Below are 26,094 nucleotides of genomic sequence, written 5' to 3' on the forward strand. Positions count from 1 at the left end.
GACTGTGCTGAAGAAGAAAACAGAGTTCAGCCTAGAAAACTCCAAAGGAAAAACTGTGAATCTTTAAAGACATCAGCTGGTTTATATGAAGGAGAGCTCAGTGAACCAAAGGAGCTGCACCATTTCAACACATACAGACAGATGTATCATTGTGCTCTATGTTTGCCATCAACCAGCTGCACGTGTAGCAGAGCAACAGCCGAGCCCATGGTGTGTGGAGCATTTAGTGCTGTCATACCAATGGCAAACAGTTCTATCCCAGCATCCTTCAGGCTCTGCGCTGGGGGTATGACATCATCCTGGGACTTCCCATCCGTGATGAGGATTCCTATCTTGGGAACACCGGGTCTGGAGCCTGACTCGGGTTTGAAGCTGTTCTCCAGGACGAAGGTCAGAGCCAGACCTGGTCGGATTCAAACAAAGACAAAGCGAAAACATGAAGATGCTGAAATAAAAATAAGAAGAGGAGCCATTTGATCTGGAATCATCGCAGCCTCGGCCATCTACGATTTGTTTAAATACTCTAAAGTCTGGACTTAGATACTGAGTGCTGTGGAAATTTTGCTTCATTTATCAAATATTTTTTTGAAAACCAGATATTTTTTTCACACATTGAAATCTGAAGCAATATTCAAACATAAATATCTCAAAAACTATTAAACCAGGATCTGTAATTTGGGAACAAAAGTACTGGCTAGTTGAAATATAAAAAAAGACCCAAAGTCCCAAATTTGGGCACAAACCAGTAAAACAAACAACAAAAACCTTGTAAATGTCACTTAGTGATATATAGCTGAATTTCACAGATTCCTATAGAAAACATGAACATTTTAGTCACAACAATGAAGAAAATGTTGTTTTCATTCAGCTTTCCTGCTGCGTGGAGCAAAGCTGACGAGTCAAAAACATTAAATGTAGGAAAACCATAAAAACATGGTTTACTTTTACTATAACATACTTCTGCATACATATTAAATCTATCATGAGTTGGATAAAGTGCGGGAGATTCGAGCCGTTTATCGTCTGCACTTTTAAAGCAACAGTTACGTCCTGGCTGACAGTTTGAGTGTACTTAAAGTTTCCCACTGAGGTGTAGCGAGGACAGATAAATGCCTCTGAGCCGAGACGTAGCCTCAAGAGTTGCAATCAAAGACTTGAAAATGATTGTTATAGAGCGCCTTATTAGCTCAACAAGGTTTTTGTCTAATGAGCTTGATAACATAATGAGCAGCTGAGTTCAGCTGTGTCCATTAACGACATTACAGACGTCTTCTTCAACTTCTAACAGACTGTTAAAGTCCTGCTGCTCCCTCGAGCGATAGATCAGTTTCATTAGCAACACAAGAAGTTCAATTACATTTTATTTAAAGAGGGTCAAATTACAACAGCCTGTCTCAAGGTGATCCATACTTCACGGTAAAGACCCTGCAATGATTCCCTATCAACAAAAACAAAACCACGAGGAGGGTCGGGGAGGGTGGACGTCTGTGATAAATCCCTGGGGTGAAACGGTTTTTCTTTTCCGATCCTGTTTGTACTCTCCAATCAGAATAACAGATAAAGTGAAGGCTTCACAGTGAGCTATCAGGACGCCTCCATAAGACTATATTACAATTTCAGTCTACAAGTGTCAGATGAGTGGGGGAGATTTTTAGGCCCAAACTGAGACTGAATGTTCCTATTTGTGAATATTCTGTCAGATAAAACAAAGCTGTCATAATTTTTTGGTTTTTTAATTTAAGAGCAAAACAATAGTATTTACAACGTGACCGGAGGGCAGCCACACATGAAACCTTCCAGAGATTTCTAGGGTCAAACTCATAATTTAGAAATGTAACTGCACATCATCTGGATGGTGATGGAAATGCATCAGTCTTTGCTCAGAACTCCATAACTAAAGTTTGTGCACGAGGAAGACGCCCACTCAAGTCCAGTCAGTTTGCATTTAATGATATTGACTGTTTTGTGATGTTCACTAAGCCCGAGCAGGTCATCTCCATCCAATCCTGGCTCCTCCTGTCAGTGTGGCGCAGTAACACATGGGCGAGATGCTGAACCCTGAGTCAGCCTGTGTGGACGTACACGTGCTCAGGTATCGATAACAAAGTACCGTATGTTTTAATATGCCTTTTTTTTTTTTTTTTTTCTAAATGACATCAGAAACAGCAGTATGCGACATTACGTGATGGCAGAGCTTCAGTTCATCCTTTGTCTTTTTTTTTTTTTTTTTTTTTTTTTTTAATAAATAGGACAGGGGGAATGAATGAGAGAAAGAGGGGGAGAGAAAGAAAGAAAACCAAAGGGGAGAAGAGACGGTGAGAAGGGGGGGGAAGAGAGAGAAAAAAAAGAACTCCTGGGTCACCTGTATGGAGAAAAAAAAAAACAAACAAACAAAAAAACAAACAGAGGAGACAGCAAACAACAAAGAGCAACATAATAATAGAGAAAACAAAGCACCATCACAATAAACTAGCTAGTCATAGATATCAGTATTTACTAAATAATAAACGATATTGTGCAGCACGCAAGATAGACAGCGCACAGTGTGCTTTGAGGCAGCAGCCAAGAAAGCTTTAGTCCGCGTCTGTGAATACCCATGTGTGCATACCTGTGTGGATCAGCATGCTTGCATTCCAAAGGTTTCTCCATGTAATGATCTGCTAGGGAGTGTGGGGGGGCCACAGCCCCGTCCTCCAGGGTATGAAGCAGGTATGGAGGAGATCAAAACTCCAGACATCACGAGGCCCCCAGAACACAAGAGACCATGGAAGACCAACAGAGGGGCAGCCGCGCCACTGTCCCAGTAAGAGCTGAGGAGAGTCCCAGATGAGGGCTCGCCCAGCAGCCGCGGAGCAGAAGTCAGGGGGAGTTGCAGTGACGCGCCCGTGAGCTCCGCCGGCCCCCAGCTGTGCCTGAGTGACCGAGCCCTAGGCCAAGAGGCCGGGGGCACCCCACCTCCAAAGGGGCCCGAGCGAGCCCCAGGCCCCAGGCCCCGACAAGCGGCCGCCAAGGAGTGAGCCGGTGTGTACCCGGACGCCCACCCCCAGACACAAAGAACCACCAACACACCGACACCTGAGGGAGTCCGCCACCGGCAGGGGAAGTGGTGGTAGGGGGAGATAGGCCTCCAAACCTTGGAGGCCTATCTGTTTTAATATGCCTGATGTTCACGAATCTTGGCCTTTCATTAATATAACCAATAAGATCTGCTCTGGGACTGAAAGTTTACCTCAGGCAGCTTTTGGACAGCTACTAGAAACTCAGCTTAATGCTGATTATTCTTTCGTCTTGAATCTTGTGGACAGCCGGGACCCTCTGCTTCATTAGTGATGCTTTCCACGTGGATTCATTTTTGTATAATTCAGTTTTTAGATTCTTTAATTTTCTGTTTCCCCTCTTCCCAGAACAACACGAAACAAATGAAAGTGGCTGTTGGTAGAGTTGATGGTTGTTTAGTCCAAGAACATCCTGATGAATTCCAGGATGAAGTCATACTTCTATGAAATGTTTCTCCTGCTGGTTTAAGTAACAAACACAAAAAGACTAATTTTATAACTATTATTCAAATAACAGCATGTGCTGCATTCCTGCTTTACCAATCTTGTCCTGAATATTGGTGAATGTCTTTATTTATTTCCTTCTACTGTCCGTTAAAAGTGATGCTGAAACTTTAGAAAGCTAGCCGACCTTCTGATTCACACTCAGCTCTTATCAGCCGAATGCGGCAAGGTCACCAACACTTGAAGACTAATCCAAAATGAGCTCCCCTCAGTTTAATAAGCTCGGGCAAAAGGACAGGCTTTGGTCCAAGTGCACCTCTGAGCATTATCTGTTCACTCTGATGGGGAGAGCAGACCATAATAACCAGTGGGAGGCTGGGGTTTCGCACCTGTCAGTGTGTTTCCTCCTTTATATGGCAGATTCTTCACAGCATCGATTACAGACTCTTTAGTGGTGTGAGCGTTCAGATGCCACTCGATCCTGGGGTCTCCACTGTACTGAGCCAGACCTGCGTGCAAAAGTAAGAGTGGAATTTAAACTACAATTAGGTAGTAATATTTAACAGTAACTTAATAACAGATTCCAGTCTGGCTCAGACTCCATCCTCCAAAGGGACTGAAATCTTCTCACCAATCCTAGTCTTGTCAATCTCCACTGAAAACGCCTTGACCAGGTTCTCCAGGAAGGTCCTGACCAGCCTGAAGTTGATCCGCCCGATACTCCAGGAACCGTCTACCAGGATCACGATGTCGGCTATGGCTGGAGTCTTACACATAAATCCCGCTTCAGCTTAAAATCACAAGAAGAAAACAGGAATTTAGAAAAGACTTTGAAAACAGGAAAACTCTGAACTTTGAAAAGCTAAATCAGCAGAGGAAGGTTTCCCGCCATGATGGTGGACCACAAAAACATTTAGCCTTCTGCCTAACATGTGACTGAGACTATAAAGAGGATCCCAAACTTCCACGGCAGCCTACAGCACATACGTGATAAATCTGCACTGGTAAAAGTAGGACAGTTTGATGTGCAGCTTCTGTCCCAAAGTATTACAAAGTGTTTCATTAATTCTAATTCAGTTCAACACAGTATAATTAAACCCTAGAGGAGCGAGGCGCTTCGTTTTAGCAGATGAAAAATAACAGCCCCCTCTGTTGTTTGTCTCAACAGTTTACTGGGTGATAAAACAGACCTGACTCTAATGAGGAAACAGCAGTTCATTTACAAAAGCCAGTGCAGCACACAGTGAGCCAAAGGCCAAGCAAATTAGGAAACAGACATATTTCTGTCCACCAATTATCTTTCACACGGAGCTGAGGAAACCCGAGTTTGGGTCTCGATGGGAAATACTGCGATCGTTAAGGGTGCTGGGTTTGAATTCAAGAAGCCTCCAAACTGCTTCAAACCGGAGTTGAATATGGCACCTAAAACTCCCAGCAGATCCACTGGAAGAGGGTCGCTATACTGGGGAGTTTCCCAGTGGGAACATGTGTAGCTTCATCACCTCTCTGCAGCCCCTCATCCTCTGTTTGCTTTCAGCAGCCGCTCCTTTAAAGTCAACTTTCTACTGATTGGCTGTCGGTCACAAAGCATTTGAACAGCAGGTGGGTGTGGCTTCTATGCCTGAGATGATGTAATAAGGATGTCCCCTTCCACTGACAGAATCAAGATCCAAGTTTGTTTCACACTTTTTCTTTAAAACTTTGTTTTCCATCCAGTGGCTGATGTTCAAAGAAAATCAGAGTATATAACTTTTGAAATTTAAGTGCTTCTTTTAATGATAACATTGCACTTCACAAAAATCACATGCTAAATGTGAATGAAGACATCCCATCATGTTACAGTTCATGAGTAGTGTTACTGTGGGTTAGCAGCTGCTGTAAGATTAACTGCAGCTACTATTTACATGATGCATTCATACACTTACAGCAGGTTTCTATATTTTATTGGACAGTCAACAATATATTATAAGAAGATGATAACTGCACAGAAGAAAGGCTGTGAGGGACTTCAGAGACTGTTAGCTCTTCTTTATTTCCATATCCCTGCACTGCAGTTTTAACAGGCGTGTGCTCATGTACAGATAGAAACTGCTCAACCTACAGCCAACAGAACTCTGTCGCCTCGAGCTCACCCTGGCCAGCACTGATCAATACCAGGTAAACGAACAGGTGACTGCACCTGCATCTTAATGCCAACACACCCCTGAACCAACCGTCAATGCAGCGTAAACGAAGCAAGTAGATGAATCCAAATGTCTGCCCCACGGCGATGAATACCACGCCCACCACACTAGCTTGCTATTAGCAGCCGCTAACATCTCTGCATACACGTTTAACAGCAAGATATTTCACCATCAACTGTAAGTGGAATTATTACAAATTGGAAGAATTCAGGAAAAACAGCAGCTACAAACAAGCAGATCATTTAAAGTAACAGAGGAAGGTGTTTAAAAGTCTCCAAACACCATCTGGCATTGATATCAGCTGAATCACTGTGCACCAGGAGCTTCATGGCACGGGTCTCCTGTAGGTGTAATGTGTAGGTGCATTATAGTGTATTTCCCATGATTTGATGTTTTGAGGATAGTGCTGGAGATCTAAAGCATCAGTGGAAAAACTCATAAAAAGGTTTTCAGCTGGGTTGAGATGAGGTGACTGTGACGCTCCAAGCATACGATTCACATTCGTCTCATCAGGCTGTTCACCGAGCTCGGTGTGCTCTGGATAGAGGAGGCCGCTGTCATCAGGACACAAGTGCCTCTGCTCAAAGAAGCTTTCTATTAATTAGCAGTGAGCCTTTCATCAAAGTGGAGAAAGCACCATGCCCTCACATCATAAGAGGCCACCAGGTGACATCAGTGTAAGGGTCAGAGGTTCAGGTTTTCCCTTTAATTGAAACCAGGCTACAGATGGCCGTATGGTGCTGTGTTAAACTTTGATTTTGTGTTTCCATGTTTTAGCATTAGGAGAAATACGGAGTGTCATCCAAAAAGATTAAATGCAGAAGCATCCTTTGCCTCTGGGACACAGAGGCTCTCCCTTCTACGTTTAAAAGCTTAATTAAAAATACTGACATGCCCCTTGTGTCATTCTGAATGTGTACTGTGACGGGGGTCGCTCACGGTGGCTTCATCACATGTAATTACCACCATCTGTGCAGCTCTGTGGAATGGCCTCTTTATATTTGCTCAGTTTTGTGGTGCATTTATTAAATGTTTTAGACTCAAAGGTTCAAGCACCATAAATCCACCGTGCGCTACCTGCCCGGCACCAACTGGCAGAAAAAGTTACAAATGGCTCAAGGATATTCACTGATGAGTGGCTTTTAATTTCTTCCTACTAGCAACAGGATTCAAGCAGACGTAAAACCCATCAGGAACCCTGGAGGGTCATTCGGTTTAAGGTTTAAAATGTGGAAACAAATGAAGCAAGCAGGGACCAGAGACAGGGTCATACTTGCCCAGCATGTTTTCCTTGAACAAATAAAGCTTATCAGTACACACTGACATACAAAAGCGCAGCCATGATGCATACCGATTATAAAAACAGAGCCTCGATGCTTCGCCCTAACAGTGGATTAAGTAGAATAACCATTTTACTCCCAGGAAGAAACACGAGCATTGATTTCAAGCATGAGCACAAATCTGACACATAGTTGGCTCAGTGCTGCTGCGTCTCTATACGTGAGATCTAACGTGTGTCGCTGATGCCCGTGGCACCCAATTACTTATCCTGCAGATGTAAAGGAGAATATTTCTTTCGGGTTATAACATGTCTCAAGAGGTGTATCGCTAAGTGTGTTTGGAGGAGGGCAAGGGCATTCTTCAGCAGTCATTTCATTCATCGCTGACAGGAACTAACTAAGGTATCACTTCTTACAAGTCTCTACAGTGTAGGAATTTAAGCCTCCTCCTCGGTCTTCCAGCCGAGTCTCGGAGCCGCTGTTCAGCGTGACTTCAGATGAAAGCAGTGACACATAAAACACACAATTACTCCGCGGCTCTGGAAAGACGAGCTGTGAGCCTGGCATCAGGTTTGTGTGGTGAGACAGAAACTGAAAGTCGTTTTTGGGTTGCTGTCTGCACCACACAAACATCTGAAAGTTTTGTCTGTATCAATGTGCTGTAGTCTTCTGGTCCAAACTATCATTTTGGAGGCTTAAAGACTTTTGACCTGTTTGTTTTTGCTCATGATTTAGACAAATAAAAGCAGCTGGAGGAAAGACTTACTTCAGATGGACGAAGCAGAAACTGAACACAGTGAATCCTCTCTTTGGTCCAGTTTTACTGCACCAAACGCTTTTGTACAAGCTGCTGTGATGCACATGGTCTCGCTTCATGTTGGTGTTGTGGCCACAAGTTTTACCGTGATACCGAGCGATTCATCCGTCATGCCTAAGGACCGGTTCACGACACATTTTAATGCACTGGGTAAGAAAGATTAGTCAGTGTGCAGAGTTGCTGTGGTGAAGCAGCCAAACCACCATCTCTTCCTGAATAAACAAAGCTTCCTGACATGAACCGCAGCCTCTGACAAACCTCAGGGTCACACTGCAGCATCCAACTTCATTTTTCAAAAGTCATCAGCTGTTGTTGTCCAATACGTGTGTCAAGTGCTGAAAGCACGCGGTGCATGTGTGAGCACTGACGGCGACATCATTAACACGATTTGAGACAGAGGCTCAGGTTGCATCAGCTTCCTGTTCGTTTCTTTGAAGTCTCCCATTGTTTCTGATTCATGTTGAACTGAAGTGAAAGAGCAAATTGTTTCTGAGTCTAGATCGGTTCAAGTCACTAATAAAAGGACAAAAACTTAATCATATCATATTCAGCCAACAACAGTTTGACAAATGAAGAACCTTCAGCAGTCTTGGGCTGACCTGAGAAGACTACAGTTTTTATAAAGTGCTGTTTTAACTCTATAACACAAAGTAAATAAACAGATATTTTCTAGTTTGGAATGAACTATTTTGGTGTTATTTTTAGTTTGCCAGATTTGGCATTAAATGAAACGATACAGCTTGAAAAGACCGAACTAAACACAGAATCGTCTAAAGATGAAGGATTTGAACAGAATTAAAGATGGAAGAAGCGGATTCTTCTTAGTCAGCACAGGAAATGAAACAGAAGGGCAAAGCAGTGCTTGGGGGCAGCAGGTGAAAGAACTACCTCTCTTTTAATAGCACGTCTGGGAACAGACTAGTGCCTGGACAGATGGCAGAAAGAGGACAAAAGACAAAGAAGAAGAAGAACTGGGAAAAAAAGTGGCAGACGCGTATTAAAGGATGAAAGTACACAAGTGAGTCTGCTGCGAATACCAATGCTGTGTTTTTCTCTGCTTGATTTCCTAATGCCCCCCTTGGCATTTGTTTTCTTTTATTTCTTATTCTCTGTGAGTGCGCTGCACTGATTCTCCTCCAGCACTAATCATCAGCACTGCTCTGTTTTATTATGCTGTAATTGCAATGCACATCTATATTTTCACTTAATAACTACTGTGCACACACTAATCACACGAGAAGCAGCAAACAGGATAAAAGCAAACTGGATAATGTGAGAATACAAACAAAAAAATGGAGGTAAAGAGACACGCAGAGAGAAAAGAGGGCGGGGCCAACACACAGCAATGAGTGTAACAACACAAGCGACTGACATTTGTTATCACACAAAGGAAACACTGTTTGGTTTCACAGCACAAACTGCAAAGGAAGCACACAGACCGTTATCGTCACAGCTCCATTGAAGCGAACTGACACCTGTTTTTACTACAGCAGCAAAAATGAAGAATATCATTGTTTTTGGGTATTTTGCAAAACTGTAACATTAATGACTTCGTTAGAGGCCATCCTGTGTCTGTGACGGTGTTTTTGTCCATTCTGTTTACCTCTATGATCCATATTTGTTTAGCTTCCATGTGCTTTTGAGCTTCGTCGTGTGTATTTCTGGTTCTTTGTTACTTGTTTATTTGGTCGTGTCCTGCTCGTCGTGGTCTCTGTCGCTCAGTCTCTGTTTTGTGTTTCCTGTTTTATTTTAGTAGTGCATTGCTTTGCTTCCCCTTTCTCCTTATGTGTTGATTTGTTCCTCCTGTGTTCTCACCTGCTGCCCCTCGTTCAAGTCCTCACTCTCTGCTCGTGGTTGTGTCGTCCCTGTTTGCTGTGTGCTTCCTTTTGTGCCATGTTTCCCTCTTAATGTTCTGGTTGTTAATTATTAGTTGTTTGTAGCTTATAGCTCCCAGTTTGTAGTTTTAGAGTTTCATGTTTCGTCTTTTTTAGTTGATCCCTTTGTGTTTGAGTCCGACCTCTGCCTGCCACACAGTGGTACCTGCCACAGGCTCACATGAGCAGCCACTAAGTACAAATGTAGGAAAGGGTATTAGAAACCTTTCGTTTTCTAAAGATGTGTCTATAATTTGGTGTTTTCATATACATGGCAGAAAGTGCAATAATAATGTGAATAAAGCCACGTTTGAGATCGATGTCATATAGAAATGTTAGTAAAACAATGAACTTTTATTTTGAAATGTAAAACTAAAGCTCGTTTTAACTTTGTTTAAAGGCAAAGAAACAAAAGTAAACACTGGTTGAAAAAGCACAAAGCTAACAAAAGTCAACAATGGAGGGAGGAGAAAAGAGCAAAGGTCAAAGGTCAACCCAGTGTGACACCAACCGGGATGAAAAAGAGCAAACAGAAGAAACATGAGGAAGTCTCCTCACAGGAACAGTCTGTGCAGAGCATCAGTTTTCTATATCTTTAATAATCCTGAGATACAACTTTGATTGTTTCCACACAGAAAGTTGCAGTTTTATATGTTTTGGTAGTATTGTAACTGTTATAGACTGAAATGTTGTCTGCTGTTCACGCTTTGCCTCAGAACAGAGCCGAGCGTCAGCCCGAAGACGAGCGCAGCTGACTGACAGTCGAGAGGAGGATAAGATGCTGGGATCCGGTACTGAGACTGAGACTGGCTCATCTGCTGGGATTTTACTCATATAACCAAGTTTTGTATGTTACCCTGAGACTGTTTGCATCAAGGAATTAGTTCATCCCTGATGATGATGGTGATGATGATGATACATTATTAAAAAAAGGAATTGGGTTGCTCGTCCACTGCAAAACAAACTACAAACATGTCTCTAAATATATGTAATGAGTCAGCAAAGATTCGGTTTTAAACTGATTCTGTAATTAAGAATTCTTTTCTTTCACTGTCACAATCCAGCTGTGAGCCAGCTGTGTCCCTGTAGCTGTTTACTTCCTGATATAATCACTGAACAAAGTTGTCATGAATTAGGAGAGAAGAGTGAGTTTTAGTCATTAACAAAGACTGTTGGGTTTTCTTGGTATTTAAATAAAAATAAATAGACAGCATGCGTCACCTGTCCTGCAGCTCACTGTGCTGCAGTGTACAGATGCCGTTTGGGAAGGAGGGCAAGAAGAGCGGCAAACAGACAGTAGCAAAAAACAAAAAAAGCTTCATTGATGGTTTCTTCAAACAGATCATAAAAAGACCTTTAAGTGTTCCAGGTCGAGAAGTCAAAGCGTCGCAGGTCTGCAGCACAGCTGAGACAGGAAGTGTCGAGACCGGTGAACAGAGGACATGACCCGAGTCAGCTCAGTGTAAACAATATTATAATGAGTCTGTTTCTCTTTACTGATATTACATATTCATGAGTGAAAGCAGGGCCCAGAGCTGGGTCCAAGCTCAGCCTGATACCATGTCCACAACAAGGCAGCGTAACTGTCAGGTTACAGGTTCAGTTACATTCACTGTGTAATGAATGAGTCACGGTTCATGTTTCCCTTCCATTATGTTTACACAGTGTGTGTGCGGCTACTGCTCGCATGGATTTAGACAAGACAGCGATCAGCAGAGCTGCAGCAGAGAGACTGCATGAAGATTTGAAAGAATAAAGTCTCATGTTTCAATCAGACAGCCACACTGACAATAGAGCAGGATGCTGCAACCAAGCCCAGACATCCAGCCCGTCTCAGGAAGCACCCAAAACTCCTTATCACACCGAGTCCATGAGCCCACAGCCACCGACTGTTTGATAAAGCTTATCTGAAGCGCATGTGCAACATTTTTGGCTTTAAAATACAGCATGTCTGTGATTCTTTAGCAGTGTGAAGCTTATTTAGGTGGAGAAGTAGCAAAGCAAGTCCAGCACTTAGCAAGACGCCCGAGGCAAGAGCAGAAGAGCTGCGTTGCCAATATCTGCTGTGTCAAAGGTGAGCTAGCCCACCTGAACGCTTTCTCTGATGGGTTTGTCTACAGTAGAGCTAACCTACGTGCCGGGAAGTCAAAGGTCAACGTTAACTTCCGAGCAAAGTCAATTTCATCACTACACACTGATGAAAAGCTCATGAGAGAAACTCAGCGTTCAGCTGAGTTCAGATTCCACATGGTCATCTGCCTGGAAAGTTCAGCAAGTACAACAGTAAACGTGGTTTTTACAAAACGTCTGTGCCTTCCTGTTTCCCATCATCTGGATCATCATAGTCACCTGGAAACAATGATGCAGTATCTACCTACTTATGTAACAAAAACTGTTTACTTAGAAAAGACCAGGTGCTCTGCAGATTGTTAAAGAGTCGCTGAGAAATAACGAGACTGTGGAAAACCGCCTCGTCCAGTTTCTGTCGGGGACATTAAAGCGGAGCAGGTTGTTAGCATGCAGCCAGTAATGTCACAAAATCACAGAGTGATTGTTAACTACTTCAATTTATTCATTAATATTCACACTTTAAATATCCAGGACTTTTTCACTTTACATAATTATCTTTGAATTATGGAATATTACAGATAAGTTATCTCTCAAAAGAAAAGCCAAAGCGGATATTTAACCTGCATTACTCCTAATGACCAGCAGGGGGACCTCCATTAGTTACAAACACGACTTCTAGTGGCACCGAAGTCAACAGGAAAACAGGCTTAGTGAACAGTTTCCTGGTGAGTTTATGGGTATAGTCACTAGTCTTAAAGCATAAGACATGAAGTTATTTTTTATAATTTCTGGTCACTGTTAGAGTCAGAAAAGAGAATAAACATGTGTTAATCAGATCTGACTTATGACTAATCAAATCCAAGCCTTTAATGTGCCATCAGCTTTCATAACACCAACATGCTCCAGGCTTAACGAGATGTAATTGACCAACAGGCGAGGTCCCGGTCGTCGATCACCGATACTCACGTAACTCATTTGTTTTCATTAGACCTTGAGCAAGGCACTAAGCTCCAATTTGCACAAATGAAGCTTCTCAGCTCCTGGTTTTCCTGCAGTGGTCACTCCTGCTGGAGTGGTGAACACGCGAGCTCAGCATAAAGAGAGCGGCTGGAAAAACAAAGGTCACAAATAAGTAGAGAAACACGGTCATGTGCACAGTGTGCAGAAACAAGCTGCAGTGCTGTAAATCTAAAACAGGTTCAGATACATTCAGCAGTATTAGGCCAGATAGTTATTTGTGATGTAGAAATCTCATTAAGTGTCAAATGAATGATCTGTTTTTTATCGTTGCCGAGCCTCTGGAAGGAACGTCTCCAGCTACGGGGCGCAGAAATTAACTGGCTGGATGAACCTGAGTCACAAGCTTGCAGTAGATTAATGCACCTCATCAGAGTCAACATAAATCTAAACCGGGACAGGCGAGCTCATGAACAGTTGCCCATTTCAGCCGTGAGAAGCTGAGTGAGAAACAAAGGTCTGAAATACAGCTCAGAGGTGATTCTCCGGTCAGCATCAAATATTCTCCAAAGAATTTTGTAATTGAATTCATTATAACATCGAGACCAAGCTACTACAATCAATTTGTCTTCATTATGGCGTAAAGATTTCTTGAAAGCTCTGAGCCCTCAGCAGCATTCTGCCACAGTGACTTCCTGTTACCACGATGAGTCTCAGCTCGTGGGTGGTGAGTGAAAAGTTTGCTTTCAGGTGTCAGGCTGTGGCAGGAAACATTTCTCATGCAAATGCAGGAAAAGTAAGGAAAGGTCCACTGTTTGGGGTAATGGCACCCCAATTTGAAGCAATTTTGATCAAAGACTTCTTTTTTCACCTTCTACATCTAACTGTGTGTAACATTAAATTACTCTAATTAACTGTAACAAGTTTTCAAGAAGGTGTAATATTTCTGTTGGAGAGTGCGGAGCTGAGAAGTTCAAAAAGCCAAACTTCTTTAAAAGTTCTGGTAGAAAAGGAACAAACCCAGTCTGAATGTGTTCCTCCTGTAGCTGCATGAACACATCAGCCCCGCACAGCTGGCCAACAGGTGTGCATCACACCACGGTGTGATTAGGTCATGTAAAGTCAGGTGCAATGAAATAATTATCCAGAAAATGCAGTGCTGTGCAAAAGTCTTGAGTCTTTCCTACGCTGGCAGTATGATTGGGATCGTCGTCACGCTGATAATGAAACGATCTGATGTGGTGGCTCAATAGCTGAGGGTACTTTTCAGTGCTTTCTGTAATGAGGCCTCTTCTATCAACAACAGAGCCTCCACTGTGTTTGACAGATCACCTCCTCCATACGTACCCACTCATCACTCGTTACCACCTGTTGCTACTGATTCAACCGGGTTCTTGTATAATTGGGCGTCTCTGTGCCTTTTCTGCCTCCTACTGTTCACTGAGGCCTCTCAACAACTGAAGAACAACTGAAGGAGGATGAACTCGGGTCCTGTGTCACATCTTTGCTGCTTTTGTTTTCTTATTTTTTTAAAGATACGACTTTCAGATACTGTCCATCTGCTGAGGGGTTGATTATGTTTTGTCCTTCACATGTCCAGCTCACTTAACTTTTTTAAGAATACACTACACAGCATATTGAGATTTACTAATACTGAAGCTCTTTGAGAATCACCTTATTGGTGCAGAAATACTATTATATACCAGTTAGACTGTTATCTGTGGCAGGTTTTATAGAGTCAACTAAACAACCCCCTTTTTTAATAGATGTTAATAACAAAGTGCTTGAACATCAAATTTTAAAATGATTATTTACACAGAGCAGGGTCATTGCGTAAGTTAGGTGCTTTTTTATTCTTGAGTGATTCATAGATCAACGTTAGCAAACATAAAAATTCCTCTGAAACTGCTCAGGTACAAGAACTGAAGTGAAGTGAGTGAAAGCACTGAAGATGTTCAGAAAGTCCAGAGAACTATTTACCCCAAAATAAAAGAAACGATGGCTCCAAACAAAGTGTAAAGAATCAGCTCCAGTAGCAGTATTTATTCTTTGCCAGGAGTACAGAAATGAATCCTTGCCCTACAATAAAAACGAGACGTCTCTCATGCATGAAGATGTGAGACTGGTGCCCCAACAACAGGTTCACCACTGAGGAGAGGAGCTGTGATTGGGAATCATCCAAACATGAACTTTTCCTCCGCCTCAGTAGAAACACTCAAAGCTGGAAAAACATTGTTCTTCTTGTGATACTGAGGAAAACACTCAATACTGCTTTCAGTACCACAGGGAAGAAAAGGGATTATATATATAATTAGAGGAGCATATTAAAATTAACCAATTATAGCACTAATGTGTCTGATAAAGTGAAACTCTAACACTACATTAATGCTTGTTGAAACAGGAGAGGGCCCGGGTGCAGGGGGGCGGCATAAGACACAAAAACATTCAAATAATATCCGAGCATAGATGTTGATTTTCTGCAGCCAAAAGTGACGTTACCTGTATGAGAGGGTGGAGCTACAGGTATGTGCTAGCTAGCTTGTTTGGCACGCTGCATCCTTGGAGACGTAGGTAACGTCTGCTTGGTGCTCATTTAACAGACTAATAAAATACTAAAATTTCACTCATTAAAACTGAAGCAAAGGCTTTTCAGTGAGCTGTTAGCAGAGTTAACTACTCCACAAGTCACATCATTGTCAGATAATTGCATCATAAATGCATTAAAAAGTCTGTTTCTGTGACTTCTGTTAACTGAGGTGAAAAAACGATCTGGTGTCATGAAAGAGGAAATGTAATATTGAGATAAAAACGTTCGTTTTCTGCTGTAGAGGTCATTAAAAACATCAAAGGGTGAGATGCAATGAGATTCTGGGAGGGCAGACCACCTGTTTCCTAGGAAGACTAAAGGGTTTCCACAAGTCTTTGGAGAAATCGATCATTATCATCAAAACTTTCAGAAACCCTGAAAACGTGAGTTGCATTTGACACGAGCAGCAGGATTTCTAAGACTTGTTTCATTTAAATAAGTTTTGTTATAAAATATCAAATGCTGTGGAAAAGATGCACAGTGGCAAAAATACCACCCCACAGATAAAGAACATGGTTCCAGTTAAACGCACAGGAAATGGAACAGCGCACATCCTGTCCTGCACACTTTGACAGTCTCGATCGACTGACTGCAGGAAGGAAGAACCAGAGTGATGAGTGCAACACAGCAAAGATTAAAAAAGAGACAGTTTCAAGCTAATTAGCAGACGTATTAGTGAGCAAACGTTCACATTCTGGTAGAGTTTTCCACCTAGAGTACAAATCCTCACAAACCGGAGGGCAAGCAGATACACTGTGATTAGCACAGGAAATATTATCTCAGGGTTACTCGTACATCTTCATTTTTTCAGAGTCAAGAATCCAACTCCAGCTTCCACCGGCGCAGCATTAAAGGCTCCCTGCAGATGAATCAGCACTTGGCTGCAGCCCATTTTCAGAAAAGATAAAACTGACAGCAAGTCAATCAGGACAAATCAATGAACTGTTTCAAATCAAGACCCCACCACCACACACACACACACACACACGAGCACAGAGCTGTGGTAATTGCACCTGTCAGGGTTGACTGAGCCAAATTGTGCCTAACTACTACATAATTACTTTTTTTGGGAATCAGCATAGCAGCTGAAGATCCCAGACTGGAGCCTTTATAAGGTGTGTCAGTCGGCCTTCAGCTCATGACACCAGCTGTGACTGTATATCCCTGGATTCAACCTGCTCCAGTGTCTCTGGCTTTAAAAACAACCCACAGCTGCCCACTGCCCTCTCTACAGAATCACACACTAGATGAGTGTAGACACACAACCTGCAGACGTCGTACGATATGTTCTGGTTACGATGTCTGAAAAAGACATTACAATCTTCTGTTGTAGTTCCAGTGATAACAGCTGAGCTTAGGTTGCACTGAAGCACAAAGAGACACACAATGAGTCGCACATCTTTAGACTTAAAGACTAAATGAAGGTTTCCACGGTTTCCAGTTCTCCTTCATTACCTGCGGTTAAAGCACCCGGAACTTTCCAGAACAACTAAATCTGCTGGGCAGGTTCATGGACTCTTGTATATAATATGAAAATAATAACATCACACTTACACAGTTTTTTCCTTCTCATCCCTGTGATGCATTCAGGTGCAGACATAAAGTTTCAGTCACAGCAGTTCAGCATCTAACTGAGCTGCAGAAACATCACTTTAATCTCTGCTCGTGACCACTCTGACGCAGCACCTGCAGGCTGTCGGGACTTTTACTAGATTAACTCAACTTCGGTTCATTTTAGCTTCCTGTTATGACATTATTAACACTGGTTCAAACTAGAGATGGCACGATACCACATCTTTATGTCCGATACCGATACCATAAATTTGGATATCGGCCGATACCAATATGAATCCGATATAGTGTGTTTTTAATCAATAAAACTGTTTTTTTTATATCTTGCTGCATTTTGTATAAGTTTATACTCAAGTTTAAATAAACAACAACACTAAAGCTATTCTGTTATACCTGTGTGTAAAAAACACACTGCACCCAAAATAATTCATAGTTCAGCAAAACTGATCAATCTAATGAACTTAAACCTGCTCCATCCTCCCTATTCTGGTGTTTTAGGCAAGGCAAGGCAAGGCAAGTTTATTTGTATAGCACAATTCAACAACAAGGTGATTCCACTGTCTGTATTCAGACATATGTCATTAAACACTTTGGTCAGAGCGGTTTCAGTGCTGTGGTTCTGTCTAAAACCTGACTGGAAGGCATCGTAGCAATTATTCTGTTTTAAGAAGTAACTGAGCTGTTGAGAAACTGCTTTTTCAATGATCTTACTTAAAAACGGGAGATTTGAGATCGGCCTGTAGTTGTTCATTTGTGTCTTGTCAAGATTGTCCTTTTTCAGTATAGGTTTGATTACAGCAGTTTTTAGTGATTCTGGAAACACACCTGATAATAAAGAAAAGTTGACGATCTGTAACAGGTCTGACTCTAAAGTCTTTGAGACCTTTTTGAAAAAACTTGTTGGCAGGACATCTAAACAGCAGGAGGAGGAGTTCAGTTTACCTAAGATGTCCTCCAGGTCTTTGCTGTTAATAGGGTGAAACTGTTTCATGGTGTTTAAACAGTTTTTTGGTGGACACAGTACATATCCTGGATCTGCTGTTGATGTACCAATTGCTTGTCTAATTTTTTGGATTTTTTCAGTGAAGAATTTGGCAAAGTCATTGCAGGCCATGGTCGAATGAAGTTCAGCTGCCACTGACACAGGAGGGTTTGTTAGCCTGTCAACTGTAGAAAATAAGACCCGAGCATTATGGCTGTTTTTAGTGATGATGTCAGAGAAGTAGGACCTCCTTGCATTCCTCAGTTGTAAATTATAATTGTGAAGTTTCTCTTTATAAATGTCATAATGAACCTGGAGGTTTGTTTTTCTCCATCTGCGCTCAGCTTTCCTACACTCTCTTTTTTCTTTTTTCACCAGTGTGGAGTTTCTCCATGGAGACTTTTTCCTTCCAGAGATAACCTTCACCTTAATGGGAGCAATAGTGTCCATTACATTTAACATGTTAGCATTGAAGCTATTGACGAGCTCATTGACTGACCCTGACCCTCTGGGCAGGTCAGGTGTTAATGGGAAGACCTGGTTAAAAATTGCACTACTGTGTTCAGTTATACACCGTTTTGTGATCACTGCTGTTGATATATTTGTGTGGGCTGAGATTTTACTTTCAAAGAAAACACAGTAATGATCAGACAGGCCCACATCAGACACAGTAACCTTTGAAATGCTCAGGCCTTTGGAGATCAGTAGGTCAAGAGTGTGTCCTCTATTATGTGTGGCCTCTGTTACATGCTTAAAGAGAACTTAGCAGAAATATTAAGCAACCTAACTAATAGGGTTGCAAACTCCCAGCAAAAAATAATAGGGAACCACCCCCCACCCTCCACCTCATGATGCTTAATCGATGTAATCAACTTTAATTTGATGCAGTGTGAAAAAATGCACAGAAATAAATTATTTTTCAAGAATAATTAAATAGATTAAAATTAAATCAACATCTTTCTTCAACAGAACTGCAGACTGCACAGATGGTTCCCAAAGGAAAAAGTACTATAGCTTACTAGGGTATATTAGACTTAACAGTTACTATATACAGTAATGAACTTCTATACATTTTACATCAGATGAAAACTTTGGGTGTAAGAGTCAGATAATTATTGATTAAAAGCTCGACATTTTAAATGAGAATAAGAAAGAAAAGTATGTCTCTGTGCCCCCTTTTCCCTGTTCATGCCCTATCGGCCCCCCTGGCTACACTTTGCTAGATCCGCCCCTGCACAGTTACAGCCGTCAGCTGTAGAAAAAGATCCTCGAGTAGAAAGTAATATTAAATACATTCTAACAACAGCTTATCAAGCTTAAACGTGCTGCTGTTGTTCAGCCGCTGGTTTCCTGTTTCTGCTGCAAAGTGGGCCAAAAACAAAGAAGAGAGACGATCAGCTGATCATTGATCAGTTTCAAGATTGAAGTAGCAGCAGGAGAGAGAGAGAGAGAGGGGCAGTAGCTCCATATATCGGCTGTTAAGCTTAACGCAGGAATGCTTTACAAACATTCAGAGATGAACTTACACACTTGCTTTACTTCTCTCTGGGATAACTTCCTCAGGGATGAAATGCTGGTTTGAGGCTACAAATACACACAGCCGCTCTATCACGTGACCACACTGCTGCGACGTGCTACGGTTATGAGCTGAGTTACACTGTGTCACAAGTTTTGTGAGGTGTTTGTTTGATATTTAATGGATCAATTACATTTTTTATTTCTCTCCAATATCCGATCCAGTAATTTAGGTCAGTATCGGACCGATACCGATACGTAATATCGGATTGGTCCAGCTCTAGTTCAAATATGAAACATTCAAACAAAGGAAGAAGAAGAAGAGCTGTTTTGTTTTGTACCATTTCCTCTGTCACTGTGGGCATTGTGGCTCTATGGGTTGGGCTATCACCACACGTTCAACCTCCACTGCAGACACTGACGGAAGTGAGCAGTCACACAAACTGGGGCAAAAAGAGCAAAGCTCCAAAAACACGACCCATAAATCTACAAACACCTCATTAACGCTGAAACTCCAAAAGTCTAGAACCGTTATTATCTGTGTTCAGAAACAAGAATATGAACAGTAAGAAAAAACTGTTTATCAAACAGTGTCGGCACGGTTTAATTTCCTCTTCAGTTCCCTTCTCAGCAGAAGGAGACAAGCTCGATTTCAGTGTTACCTGAAGACAGAATAGTGTTAAAGTTGATCTAATCTCATCATAAGGTGATAGTGAACTTTCCTCACTGCGCGCAGGTTGAACAGGTGACAACACACCTGTCACCAAAGGGCTGCTGCGACTTCTTGTTGACATTAACTTCACGGGTACGCTGCCACCACCGGGGACGGAATTCACACGAAGCTGTAAAAGACAGTCTGTGTGTGCAGATGTGAGAAGCACAGACAGCATCAGACAGAAGATGAGAGACGAAGAGGAAGAAAACCTGAAGCTCTTTAATGAGCACCGTCACAAGACAGAGAAACTGAAACCATAGGAAGTCCCACGGGGCTTACACACACACACACACACACACACGCCGAGCTGCACACACTCGGCAGCAGCAGAAAGAGCAAAACTGAGAAGCAGAGTGTGAGAGAGACAGGCAGCACTGAGTCACTGTGGCTTCGACTGCAGCTGTTTTTCCAACGAGCCGGAAGTGTCACTTCCGTTTGCTGAATTTTTTTTTTTCAACTACAAAGTAAAAAAAGAAAAAGAGAGAAAGTAAAAACTGCACAAAAGTCCTTGGATTGGTCACAATAAACGTTAAATCCAATATGTTCCAGGTATAAATAACACAGATGGTGAATGTGTGTGTTTGTTCTTTTCTTTCTCCCTCTTTAAATTCAAAAACACTTTCACACCCTGCAGTGACACGACAGAGGAAACGCTTCAGACATTTCATGAATGCTAAAATATATAAAGCATCACTGTTATGAGAAAAAAGCTCCATATTTATGGTAGTTTCACTTCAGCGGGGAGAGAACGTGAAGCCAAAGCATTGATTTAATAAAAGTTGAAATTATTATTTGATCTCAAAACAAAATGTGACTTTGTGCTTGGTAGAACGCGCGGTGAAATGTTTCTTGTAGTTGGTCACCAGGTTTGCTCAGACCACAGGAGGGTTTGGGCCACTCCTCTCTACACAAACTCTAAATAAACCTTTAGCTTCCTTGGTTGCTGCTTGGCAACTCGAAGCTTCAGCTCCCTCACACGTTTTCTGCAGGGTTGCCGTCTGTAGACTGAGGAGGCCACTCCACGACCTCCATGTGCTTCTTCAGCTACTCTGTTGTTACCTTGGCGGTGTTTTGGATCACTGTCATGCTGGAAGTCTGATCCATGAGCCATCTTCTGAATGAGAGGAGTTCCTCGACCACGATTTTAATGGTGCATGACCCCATCGGACCTTCAACGTGGTGAAATCGTTCTGTACCAGCAGAAAAACAGTCCCAAAGCACAGCGAGTCCACCTTCATGCTCCGGTGTTGGGGAAGATGTTCTCGGGGTCATGCTCAGCATTCGTCTTCCACCAGACGAGCTGATGCCACTGTTGGTTTCCTCTGACCACGGCACTTCCTCCCACACTTCCTCCCACACTTCCTCTAAATCATTTACATGTTCAGCTGCTCGCTTTCTCTCTCCACTAAAACGAAACTATCATGAAATTAAAGATGATTTATTTCTGTGACAGCATATATACACACTCCCGTATCACAGCTGAAGCAAGCATCTCTAAGGTAAAGGCCATCAGTCATTTTCTGGCATTGGTGTACATTTCCACTGATTTCAGACAAAGCTCCAAACACTGAGGGCAGAGGGTGAGTGAGGAGCGGCACCGAGGCCAGTTTATGTTAAACAAGGACTGAACCGGAGGATCGTGGACTGCTTCACCTCTCAGACTCTACAGCTTCATTAGGTCTGAGAGTGAAATGTGGAAGCAGAAATTGGGCCTCTTTAACTTTTGTTTCCTTGTTGGAACAGCAGCGTGTGAAGCAGTGTTTGTGTGACCAGGACAAACAGATTAGCTTCATTAGTCTTTGCACTCAGAGCTCAGCCGACAAAAGGAGCATCGTTAACCGCTTTACACCCAGTTCCAGTTACCTTCATGCTGTTTGTGGCTGTATTTCTGCAAACAGTGGTTGAGTCAGTGGTTCTATTATTAAAATATCCTTAAACTGTCGCTTTGATGCCCTCAAAGTTTGAGATAAAGAAAATTATCACAAGTGTTTGGACTTCCATTCAAATACTGGGCTCTAATTAAGTTTTACCCAATACTAATATTTGGGAATAACGATGTAATTGTACAAATACTGTAGCAACATCAGCAGCTATAAATAGATCCAAGTGCTGGTTTTATAATCCCTGCAGCAGCAGCTCGACTCTGCAGGTCCAACGGTGGCTGTTGGCCTTTTATACTCGTGTTTAAATCTATTTTTATTAGGAGAAGTTTGACCACTGATGTCATTTTCAACACACACACACAAAAAAAGCAAATTAGATGAGTTGTTTGTCAAACAAGTGATGTGGGGAGAAAATAAGAGGAAGCAGAGAAAGGTGGACAGACAGAGGAGAAAATGTGTTATTATTCAAACAAGCACACGAGGTTGAATATGAATCATCTGCCAGTCAAACAGAGAGAAGGTAAAGAGCCTCATCATCGAGGAATATGTGAAGAAAAGCGATGGGAGAAAGGGAGAAAACACCGAAGAAAGAAAGCTGGCAAGAGAAAGGTTAAAGGTTAAAATGCTGGGTACCAATCCAGTGAGGAGAGGCTCAGGAAATATACAGAAGACGGAGGAAGGAACACAGGTGGGAAAAGATAAGAGCAGCAGAGATATAAAGGCAGTAACAGTGTGACAGTGAAAGAAGAGGTGATAATGAGAGAGGGAAGACAAGGAGGAGAAAAGAGAACATTTGAGCCAAAGCATGAAGACAACAAATCATAAAGCAGCACAAACTGAACAGGACTCGACACCTCCGGGGTTCGAACCCTATTGAGACAAAAACAGAGCGAGCCAGAGAGCGAGACAAAAGATGCAGAAAGAAGTGGATGAAGTGTCTTTTCTCCTTTTTGAATCTAGGAAAGAACAAACTGACAGTCAGTGCAAAAACACCCAGAGGGAGAGACGAGCTGACTGGATATTTACAGCATGGAAACAGAGACTGAAGCAAACAAACAAAAAAGGCAGAAAATCATTAGAGGAATTGACAGATATGCTACTTTGTATTCCCACGGTGGAGACGCCAGGATGGAGAAAAGGCCGTACTGGAGCCACGCATGGACGTTTTACACTGAATGACACGGATACACAAAGGTTAATAGTGATCAATATATATGGATAAGAAATGCAATAAACAAACAAGCCCGTTTCTCAGCTCGCAGCCTTTTATGGCAAATCTGTGCAGACAAAGATTTTTGCTCCCTCGTTTTCCTCTTTCAGAGTACCAGATGTCAAAACCCACGCCAAGCATTTCCATGCAGCTGGCTCTGTGATGTAGCTGTCCTCTGGTCCTTCTCCTTGTTCCTCCATCTGCGTCCCTTCATTTCTCTCTCAGATCTAAATGAGGTTGTCACAGTGTCAAATAGGAGGCGATGGAGCTTCATCTGCACTGAACCCACATCACCACCACCCTCCTCTCCCTCTCCCTCCCTTTCCAATTTCACTAAATCAACATCTCTTCTCCTCTGGCCTTCCTAGAGCCCTCCACGTTTGATGTACTGGTTCATCATTCATCTTTATTTGTGGCACTGCAGACTGACATTACTGTGTTGTTGTTAAAGCTGCTGTGCGAGTCCTCTTCATGCAGTTGGAGGACGCTGTGTGCTGAAGCTATCTCAGCCTCCAATTCCAGACTTATTAATGGCTAATGAATCACGTGCACACGTTTTACAACAACAGGGAAATAAGAATAATTACACCCATGTGGCATAATTACTTAGCCTTAAGTACAGTGCAGCGTTTAGAATTTATGCAATTATCTCGTATGGAACACATTCCCACATGAAACCTACTATAGCATAACTGTATATTAGTTTTAAATCAGACTGAAGCAGCTAGTAGAAGGACTTTAATGATCACATGCAGAATACCTAACAGGCTTTAAACCTTTGTTTCAGAGGGCCAATCACAGCTCTGTCAAACTGCAAAGCCTAACCGGAGTGGTGCACGCCTGGCTGGCTCACCTTGATTGTTCAATAAGTTTTTCTTTGTTTCAGTGCAATTTGTCAAACTGTGTCTTTTGACATAGAAAGAAAAACAAAGGTTAACATGTGATAAGAACTCGCAGAGATGGAGAAAGATGAGGATAAGAGAGGAAGATAAGAAAAACTAAGGACTGTTCAAGACTCAACTTTTTAAAAATATAATTTGCTGAACTTACATGAAATGTCCCAACTGGTTTTTTAATCTGCTGATGTGCGATGTTTGCTGAAGATGTCTCCAAGTCTGACTCAGAATGCAGGGAAATTCAATTATTTTGTAAAATTAAAGGTTTTACTGGGCAGATGCAGGCTAAACTGGGTAGTTAGTAGTATTATGGGGCATAGCAGACTGGTAGCCATCATCACTGCCAGGTTAGGTACTGGGAAGCAGCAGATACATTATAAGACATCATTGAAATAACTCTGAACTGGGATGTACGGCTTCTTTGATTCTGGAAGAAGTTTGTTACCATTATTAGTCATTTATAAAGGCTAAAGGTTTATAATGGCTAAGGGTTAAAATTCTCTTGTAACATGAGCCCTGACTGCATTAATCCACAAACAGAGCTGGACTTCAACAGCACAGGTCAGCCAATTTCAGCCCCATTATAAAAACACAGAAATGATTATGGAGCTCAATTCTAAGTGACTCATTTCCTCCCACTGCACTGCTACACAGGATCTTAGGCTTCCCCACCTGCAAACCCCACGTCTCCACCCTGATTACACTTTTATAGATCCAGAGAGGCTCCTTCTACATGCTGATGTAAAAACTGATAAATCACCTGAAAAATAACATTTATTTTTCCAACCTTTAAGAGATGAATCATCTTGATTAAACTCTGCTCACATACACATATTTTGAGTGCACGAGTATATAAACGACAGGGAAGAAATCCATCACATATTTCTGACCTGTTTGCTTTAGTTATTCTCATATCTGAGCTTTTTATCTAAATCAGGAAGCTGCTCATTTCTGACTGTAAGGCAGTCGTGCGAGTAAAATAACAAGCCCCACCCAGACCAAATGACCAATTCACTGGACCCTGTACGCCCGCCTCATAACTCCGTGTAACCCCTCCCCTCAGTAAGAACAAACGCTTCCAGAGATTCATCAACACTGAAAACACTGAACGCTTTCCCAAATCCGACTATGATGGGGAACATTACAGCCTGATTTTCTGTGCCTGTGCCCAGAAACAAAATCAAACAAAAACATGAACGAATCCACATCAACATGTCAGAGTATTGCCAAATGCAACAGTGCAGATCCATATCGAAACCGTCTGTGTGCAGCTGTTTGATGCCGCAGATGACTCACTTTTCATGCCGTTTACCCAAGCCTGACTATCCGTCCACACCCACCGTCTCACTTTGGTTCATCGATGCAGAGAATTGATCTGCCCAGAAAAATACAAGTTATACCAAGTGTATCACCTAAAAATTTGCAAAGCTTGGTTCACGTAGTTTATGTGGGAAAAAGTGTCTCAAGTTGCCTCACTGGACTCAAAAGGATTTTGACTCAAGATGCTAAACACAGAAACACTGAAGCTTCACTTCTTTCCCACTTATATGAAGTTTTGTTTTAACATTTAACGTCTCTTTTGAATTTGGATTTTTCTTCTGACATCCAGATTATACCAAATGAGATAAAACAAATGAGATAAAACAAATGAGATAAAACAGTCTGATCAGTTAATTCGTGCATTGCAAAAACAATCTCTAACCAAGTGCATCCATCAGTCATTCAATGCTGCAAAGACTGTAAAGATCAAGCAAAAAGATGCAGAGTCATAAAAACGATGCACCAAAAGATTCAAGAGTTTCATAAAAGGTTTGTCTAAACTTCTACAGACTGCAGATTGATTTGTGTTAACTTGTCGATTCAAATTGTGTTGAGGCTTCAATCCATGCATTATACAAACGGCTGCAGGCGCTCATTGTCTCCAACTCTCTCTCGTGTTCGTGGTTTTAATTCTTAACAGAATTATCTGAAAAATACAAAAAGAAAGTCATGCGCTCAAGTGTTGGTGAGTGAAGTTATTTTTCTCTTGCTAACCACAAATTAGGAGGCATCT

At 42.1% G+C, this 26,094-nt stretch overlaps 1 protein-coding gene and 1 long non-coding RNA gene across 7 annotated transcripts in view; one reads left to right on the forward strand and one right to left on the reverse strand.

Annotated features, from left to right (window-relative positions):
- Window positions 1-26,094, reverse strand: part of col14a1b (collagen, type XIV, alpha 1b) — a 164,630-nt gene that overhangs the window by 99,859 nt on the left and 38,677 nt on the right. For all 6 annotated transcript variants that reach the window (XM_026156695.2, XM_026156694.2, XM_026156700.2 and 3 more), the window contains 3 exons: window positions 4,132-4,290; window positions 3,890-4,009; window positions 239-403 (listed from right to left, as the gene is read on the reverse strand). In XM_026156695.2, coding sequence (XP_026012480.2) covers window positions 239-403; window positions 3,890-4,009; window positions 4,132-4,290 — 444 coding nt within the window. The remainder of the gene's footprint in view (window positions 1-238; window positions 404-3,889; window positions 4,010-4,131; window positions 4,291-26,094) is intronic.
- Window positions 8,568-10,676, forward strand: LOC145423827 (uncharacterized). Its single transcript, XR_013904881.1, has 2 exons — window positions 8,568-8,798; window positions 10,371-10,676. It is a non-coding gene; the product is annotated as an uncharacterized LOC145423827 (long non-coding RNA).

Source organism: Astatotilapia calliptera, chromosome 22 (genome assembly GCF_964374335.1).
Source record: "Astatotilapia calliptera chromosome 22, fAstCal68.1, whole genome shotgun sequence".
NCBI classification, from domain to species: Eukaryota; Metazoa; Chordata; class Actinopteri; order Cichliformes; family Cichlidae; genus Astatotilapia; species Astatotilapia calliptera.